The sequence below is a fragment of the Euprymna scolopes genome, chromosome 18 (genome assembly GCF_053919585.1).
Source record: "Euprymna scolopes isolate OS-2025 chromosome 18, ASM5391958v1, whole genome shotgun sequence".
Taxonomy (NCBI): Eukaryota; Metazoa; Mollusca; class Cephalopoda; order Sepiida; family Sepiolidae; genus Euprymna; species Euprymna scolopes.
Window position 1 is genome coordinate 112,979,626 of NC_136499.1, and position 7,500 is coordinate 112,987,125.

Sequence of the window (7,500 nt, forward strand, 5' to 3'; positions counted from 1 at the left end):
CCCCAAAATGTGCATAGTTGCTGACAAGCATCCCCAAAATTTGCATAGTTGCTGACAAGCATCCCCAAAATTTGCATAGTTGCTGACAAGCATCCCCAAAATGTGCATAGTTGCTGACAAGCATCCCCAAAATGTGCATAGTTGCTGACAAGCATCCCCAAAATTTGCATAGTTGCTGACAAGCATCCCCAAAATTTGCATAGTTGCTGACAAGCATCCCCAAAATTTGCATAGTTGCTGACAAGCATCCCCAAAATGTGCATAGTTGCTGACAAGCATCCCCAAAATTTGCATAGTTGCTGACAAGCATCCCCAAAATGTGCATAGTCGCTGACGAGCATTCCCAAAGTATGCATAGTCACTGACAAGCATCACCAAAATGTGCTTACTCGCTGAGGAGCATCCCGAAAGCGTGCACAGTTATGCTTTAATGATCAAAACTGGTAGATTAATGCAGCATCTTTTGCAGAAGGTAACAGTTACTCGTGCACATGTCAGTTACTGTTATCTTGGCTCATATCGAGCCAATGCTATCATTAGTATGTTGCTCTACTAACCGACACAAGCAGTTCAGGAGAGGTTATCTTGAAGTCTATTCTGTAAGCATGTCAACAAAGAAGCACAATTAATCTTTTGTATTTTGAGTATTATAGGAGTAGGCGATCCAATTAGGAACTTGTTAGCGAGAGCCCTCTAAGCTTCTGGGACTGACTTTCACATCTGATCCGTAATGGAAGATGCATCAAATCTGTTGCCAAGATGACTGGAAAAGTAGTTGCATCACTCTACTGCTCCTGTATGTATTTCACTGTTGATCCAATCCTCTGTCTGTATAAGAACCAGGTATGCCCTAATATGGAGTACTCTTGTCATATCTGGGCTAGAGCAGCTCGGCGCACCCTATCCTGCCTTGACAGAGTTCAAAACTGGCTTCAAAACCTAGTAGGTGATGCCCTTTTCTCTCTCCTGCAACCTATTTCCCACAGCCTGTTTCTACTCTATCCCTATTTTAATGACAAATGCTTGGCTGAATGCCAATCTATGGTTTCCCCCTGCCAAACCTTCACAAAAGCACTCGACTAGTTACAACCACTATATATGATTTCCCCTACACTCTATTTATGCCTAAATCTAAATGTAAATTCCATGAACAAAACTTCTTTCCCAGAACTTCCCGCCTATGGAACACCGTTCTGCTGGCCTGCTTCCCAGTTGAATACAACATGGTAGCCTTCTAAATCCGATGTAAACAAGTTCTTGTTGAACTGTCCCCATAAATAATCAAATTCTACCCAATTTACACACGCCCATCTTACATCCATTAACCCTTATCCTTGAGTGGCCTTTGGGCCTTGATAAGTGGTGACTCCTAAAAATGATCTATGCTTTATGTTTATTGCAATACAAAAGTTCCAGATAAAAGGTATTGAGCATTTTGGGGCAATCCATTATATATAATGATAGGCTAATACTTAGCACGGATGAAAGCATAAATAATTACCTGCATAACTCTCGAACCCTGTCTATTCTTGTCTGTCCGTCTGTATCAGTTTGATCTCCACCCGTCTGTCTCCTTCACCTTATTCTTGCCAATTCGTCTCAGTCTGTTACCATCAATATAACCAGAATTAAGCTATAATCCCAAAAGGTTTATGAGACCATTCGCCTTAGTCCGTTCTCATCTGTCCGTCTTTTTGTCTCAGCACATTCCATCCCATCCATTTACCTGTCTATCTATTCCAGTCAGTTCCCATTTATATATCCCACTTTGTCCTCCATTTGTCGATGCTTCTGTTCAGTAACGGAAGATAAAGGATATCCTCCGTAGGAGCAGGTGCACATGTAATTGTGAGACAACGATTGCACAATCCTCAACCTCTCCTGAATCAGCATTGTTTGAGCCTAGTGGCAAAGAAGTCCAAGACGACTGGAAACAATGTCTGTTTTTATCCCAGGCGAAATCCAACAGCCTATCCTGCCTTGACAGAGCACAAAATAGACTTTGTGGCTTAGTGGAGGATGTCCTTTTCTCTTTCCTGCAACCTCTTTCGCACAGAAGAGATGTTGTTAGTCTGTCTTTGTTTTATCATTATTTCCATGGCAAGTGCTCGTCTGAGCTCCAGATCTCTGGTTCCCCCTCGCCAATCTTTCACGAAAAACAGCCGTCTAGCTGAAACCACTGTCAATAATTTTCCCCACTCCTTATCTGTGCCTAAATCAAAACGTAGATTCCATGAACAAAGCTTCTTTCTTTAAAGTGCACGCCTGTGGAACTCTGTTCCGTTTGCCTGTTTCCCACCTGACTACAACCTGGATGTCTTCAAGTACAACATAAATGAATTCCTGATAAACCACCCCCCTTAAGTGAGACACTTTATCAAATCTCCATTACTAACGATTACTACGATATTATCCCATTGATTACTGTACAGGCAATAACCCTTATCCCTGAGTGGCCCCGAGCCTTGATAAGTGGTAACTACCATATAAAAAAAAGCAGAGAGCACATACAGTACCTGGAAGTCCCAAATGGTTACCCATTTTGTACTGAGCAAGTTCAATGTTGCTTAACTTCGGTTATGCCGTAATATATATAAATCTCCATTTATATACACCAGTAGTTCCCTGTTTATGTATCCCAGATCTTTCTCTTCTTTATGTATCCTATTTCATTTTTTGTTTTTATCCCAGGCGAAATCCAACGCCTCTACAAACCGGAAGTGTTTATGGTATCGTTTCCTGTTTTTTTTTTTGTTTTTTTTTACTTCATCTCACATGATAAGTATTTAAAGCAGTAAAAGAAAGACTTACAATTTAGAGCCATAACCAGGCATACAGTAACACTTCACATCGTCAATTTTGTTTTGGCAGATTCCATTGTTCTTGCAAGTGTCGTTATTACATGTTTCTATGATGTTTTCGCACTCATTACCATTTGTGCCTGCAAAGTGAAAGGAGAAAAACATACGCGATCAACAATTGGTTTAATAAAATGTCTGCAATCTTGCGAGTTTTTCCTTTTTTGTATCAAACATATGCAAATAATCCCTTCCAAGTTCAACATATTGTAATGTGTTTTCTCCAAATTACCCCCAACATTTATCCAACCTTTACAAATCTGAATAAAGTATAAATTTTACCTATTATAATAAAGTCGTATCCCTGCTTGTTTACAATTTGATTAATATGTACGAAAGGTAGACTGCTTCACTAGTAAATTTTTATACTGAAAACGGACTTTTATTCTGACATTATTATGTATACTATTTATTCAAAGGAAATCTACATTCAAGCAGTAACCTCATTTGTATATTACATTACAGAAAATGCATTTTAATAATTAGCTCGATGTTATTAATCGTTTTTAGTCATAGAATTGTTTTAATTGTAATGTTTAGGGATATTATTTAAAGTTGATTTGTTTAATTTATTTTAAATTGTTTGCTATTGTCTAAAAACGGCAGTAAGCTTTTATTCATTTAAAAGGTAGACAAAAGATTTATGAAGGCATTTCGAAGTTAATTCGACAAAACGCGGCACACAGCTGTTCACAGAGATGAACATTTAAAGAGTTGTTACTATTTCTACATATAAATTGTGTCAACTGCTTTATCGCAATATCAATATTTCACTAAATATACGTCACAAAAAATTCAAATTGTATCATCAAAGGACTACTTTAAGGTTAATTATTTTCCAAAATTTTCATTCAAATCCATGACATATTCACAAAGTTATGGTATTTTATTTATTATAAAGGAATTTATGCTGTCCATCGCTTTATTGCAGGTCTTTTACAATGCACCCCACCCCAAACGGGCGATTGAAGGTTATCGAAATGCAAAGGATTGTCGCTGGACTCGCAGAAGGATTATCCATCGAAGATTTAACCATGGAACTGGAAAAAACGCAAACGATTGAACTCACTACAATTCTTGTAATTCAAATTTTGTCCGTAGCTGAATACTTGATGCTTCGCCAGGGCTATCAAGGTTATTTTTTTATCGTGATACCATCATTAGATGGGTTGCCTACAACAGCTTAAGAGCGGCCCATCTACCCTCGAGAGAAGGATAGACTGCACCAGTTTCCCAACCTAATGGAGCTGGAAAAGGATTCAAGAACTTTGACTTTATTCGTGAACAACTCCAACACCAAATCCAGAAAAGATAAGGGCACCAAGAGAAACCTTTCAGATCGTGATATTTGGAAAATTCTTAGGGAAGCCAAGCGAAACACAAACAATACCGGTTTATATGCGTGTGATATGATCAGTCAGTTTATGGTAAGACAGACCAAGAAGTTATGGGTAAAACAAAAAGTAACATCGAATCAACCCTAATGGTTGACTAAAGTTCTCATGGACGACTGGCGAGATTAGATAATTGGTTTGGCTTCGTTTGAACACCGGAAATTATTATTAAAAATCAGTGTTGACATTTTGATCTCTGGACTGGCCTCATGGGATGACCTGTGATGACTTCCATGTCGTTTTTGTTGTGAGAATTGAAGGATTTCACAGTGAAGGTAAAAATTAGGCGATTGGGATTAGGCAATGGTTATGAGCCAGGGTGTGACGTAGCCCCCCCCCCACCTCCCGATTGATTATTGAAGATGGGTGTGATCGCCTATCCCCACATATCTACCTCAGTATAAAAAGGGGTGCTCGAATAATTTTGAGAGAGAAGAAAATAGAACAGAAGAAAAGAGAATCCATAGAGGACTCCTCATCTCGCACCCCCCATCCAAAATACCCAGGGAATGTCAAGCGAAACAGGCCTGAAAAGGGGAATGAATTGACTGACTAGTTAGTTCATATTGAAGTCCAACCATAAGCCAGGAATCGCTGAGAAAGTGTTTTAAGTAAAAATTTCCACTAAAGGAACTTTAGCGTGGTGTAACCAATACCCCAACACCAATTGTCAACAATAACAAGAACCTCATTCAAATAATTGCCTAGGCAAGAGAGAATATTAACTACCCCTGCTCTAATAGAAACAGGGAATTACTACTGCTACAAGCTTCTTGCCAGCACACTAAGAAATAGAAAAAAAAAAGATGTGTGAACAAATATTTTTTGTGGTCTATTTTATTTTTACCTACAACTTTCAAAAGGGGGAACTCTAGCAGAGTCTAAATAAATAGCAATTGTCTGATATGAAGGGTTTCCCCCACATTGATCAAAATGTCCCAGCCTGGAAGGCCAGGAGGCACTTGTGGTTGCTTCGATTAGTTTCCCTTTATTTATTCAAAAAAGACAAACAAACGAGGGAATTTTTTAAAACTCGATCAAAAAAAAAAAAATAGAGACGATGTCCGTTTGCAAATCTGAGATATTATGACATAGGAAGTATAAGGAAACGTCTCCTGAAATCTAGCTGACATACACAAATGCTCACGCCCATTTTGCCTTTTATATAATGGACTAGCAGGGATGCCCAGCATTGCACGGGTGTTTGGAAGTGTGTGTGGAGAAAAAAAAGTTGACATGCAGAAAGTGAAAGTTACGTGAATGAGTTCACGCAGGAGTGTCTTAAGGAATAGCAATTGTCTGATATGAAGGGTATTCTCCACAGTGATCAAAACTGCAGGCCAGCTAATAGCAGTACTTATTTGCTTCCCCACTGAGCAAATTAGACACAAGGCCGTTTTTTAATGTGGAGAGGGGGGACGTGGGAAGGGGGATCAGCTCCTCTGAGAGGAGAGGAGGGGGACTTGATAGTGAGAGCCTCTTGGAATATAGGGTTACCCCTACATGAACCAGAAACTTATTGCCACAAGGCAATGGTCTTTTAGTGCAACATCTGCCGGAACATTGCAATCTATTCTGTTAATGAAATAATTAAAAGTTAATTTCCAGCAGTGCATATCTGAATACGGGTAAATGTACCTGTAGCTTTAATTCTGAAGACCCTCTTTGCTGTACGATTAACTTTTTCTTGTATCATCCATTTGTTCACCAATAAAATTGCTTTAAATATTGTATGCACTTGTCGTGTTCCTTCTCACAAACCAAACATCGCCATGTTTCTGTTTCAGAGCTTATCCACGATTTGTTACCGCATTCTCACATGTGAGAATCGAATTTTGTTCCCAGGGTAGAATTAATCCCAATAAAACCCTTATCCTCAAGTAATCTCCCAGAACTTGATAAACGATGACCCATTAATGAAAACATAATCACATTGCACAGATTTTATCCTGCCTTGACAGAGTTCAAAATAGACTTCGTAGCATAGTGGGGGATGCCCTCTTCTCTTCCCTGCAACCTCTTTCTCACAGAAGAGACATTGCGAGCCTATCTCTATTTTATCGTTATTTCCATGGCAAGTGCTCGTCTGAGCTCCAATCTATGGTCCCCCTCGCCAAACTTTCACGAGAAATACTCGTCTAGCTGAAAACACTATCAATAATTCCCCCCACTCTTTATCCGTGCCTAAACATAAACCATGAACAGAGTTTCTTTCTTAGAATTGCCCACCTGTGGAACTCTCTTCCATTTGCCTGCTTTCTGGCTGACTATAATGTGGCCGTCATCAAGTCCAATGTAAACAAGTTCCTGATGAGCCGTTCCCCTTAAGTAATCCAATTTACCAAATTTCCACTACTCACAATTACTAAGTCACTGTCCCATTGACCATTGTACACTTCTTAACCCTTATCCTCGAGTGGCCTCTGGGTCTTGATAAGTGGTGACTCCTTTGTAAAAAAAAAAACTCCTTACGCACTTATCTGCCACAGCAGAAAATCATTTGAACTATTATCAATGTTATCTCATTCACATTTGCAGTTGAAATAGAGAATCAAAACTATATTTAACTCAAACATGTCGGTGAACAGGATCCTAAAATACTTTAGAATTGAACACGTAATAACAAATAATGATAATAATATCTCTACACATAAACTACACACAAAGCTGGACACAGAAACTACTACAAATGCAAAGCACAAAGGAACATCATATGGAATCATGAAAACTGAAACTGTACAATTGTAAGATACCCCCCTTTTTTGTGAGTGTCACCATAAATGTGCACCACATCAAATAATGAGGGTCAAGGAGGATGGAAAGACCGAGGAGGGAAAGCACTAGCCAGACCTCCGATGGATGAGTGCAAAGAAAACTGGGACCTTGGGGAGGCTTATTGCCACCCAAATTCCAGTGAAGACCAATGGTCGCCGCCAACGAGAAATCAATGGTAAGCAGCTGTTGCGATAACGTAAATTCTTTTGCAAAGGTTATCAAAAGAGGTTGAGAGTACTGGAAATTCGAGGAGACTTGCTGTCACTCAGACTTCAGGGAACATCAAAGGTTGTTCTCAAAAAGCAATCTTTGATGATGGCTTGTGTGACTACTCCTAGTCAGTAAATAATAATAATAATAATAATAACAATAATAACAATAATAATAATAATAATAATAATAATAACAATAATAACAATAATAATAATAATAATAATAACAATAATAACAATAATAATAATAATAATAATAAC

General features: G+C 38.7%; 1 protein-coding gene across 1 annotated transcript in view; it reads right to left on the minus strand.

Annotated features, from left to right (window-relative positions):
• LOC145297772 (uncharacterized) overlaps positions 1 to 7,500 on the minus strand; it is a 482,067-nt gene that overhangs the window by 204,571 nt on the left and 269,996 nt on the right. Inside the window, exon 33 of the mRNA XM_080144017.1 lies at positions 2,812 to 2,941. Within this exon, the coding sequence (XP_080000143.1) occupies positions 2,812 to 2,941 (130 nt within the window). The remainder of the gene's footprint in view (positions 1 to 2,811; positions 2,942 to 7,500) is intronic.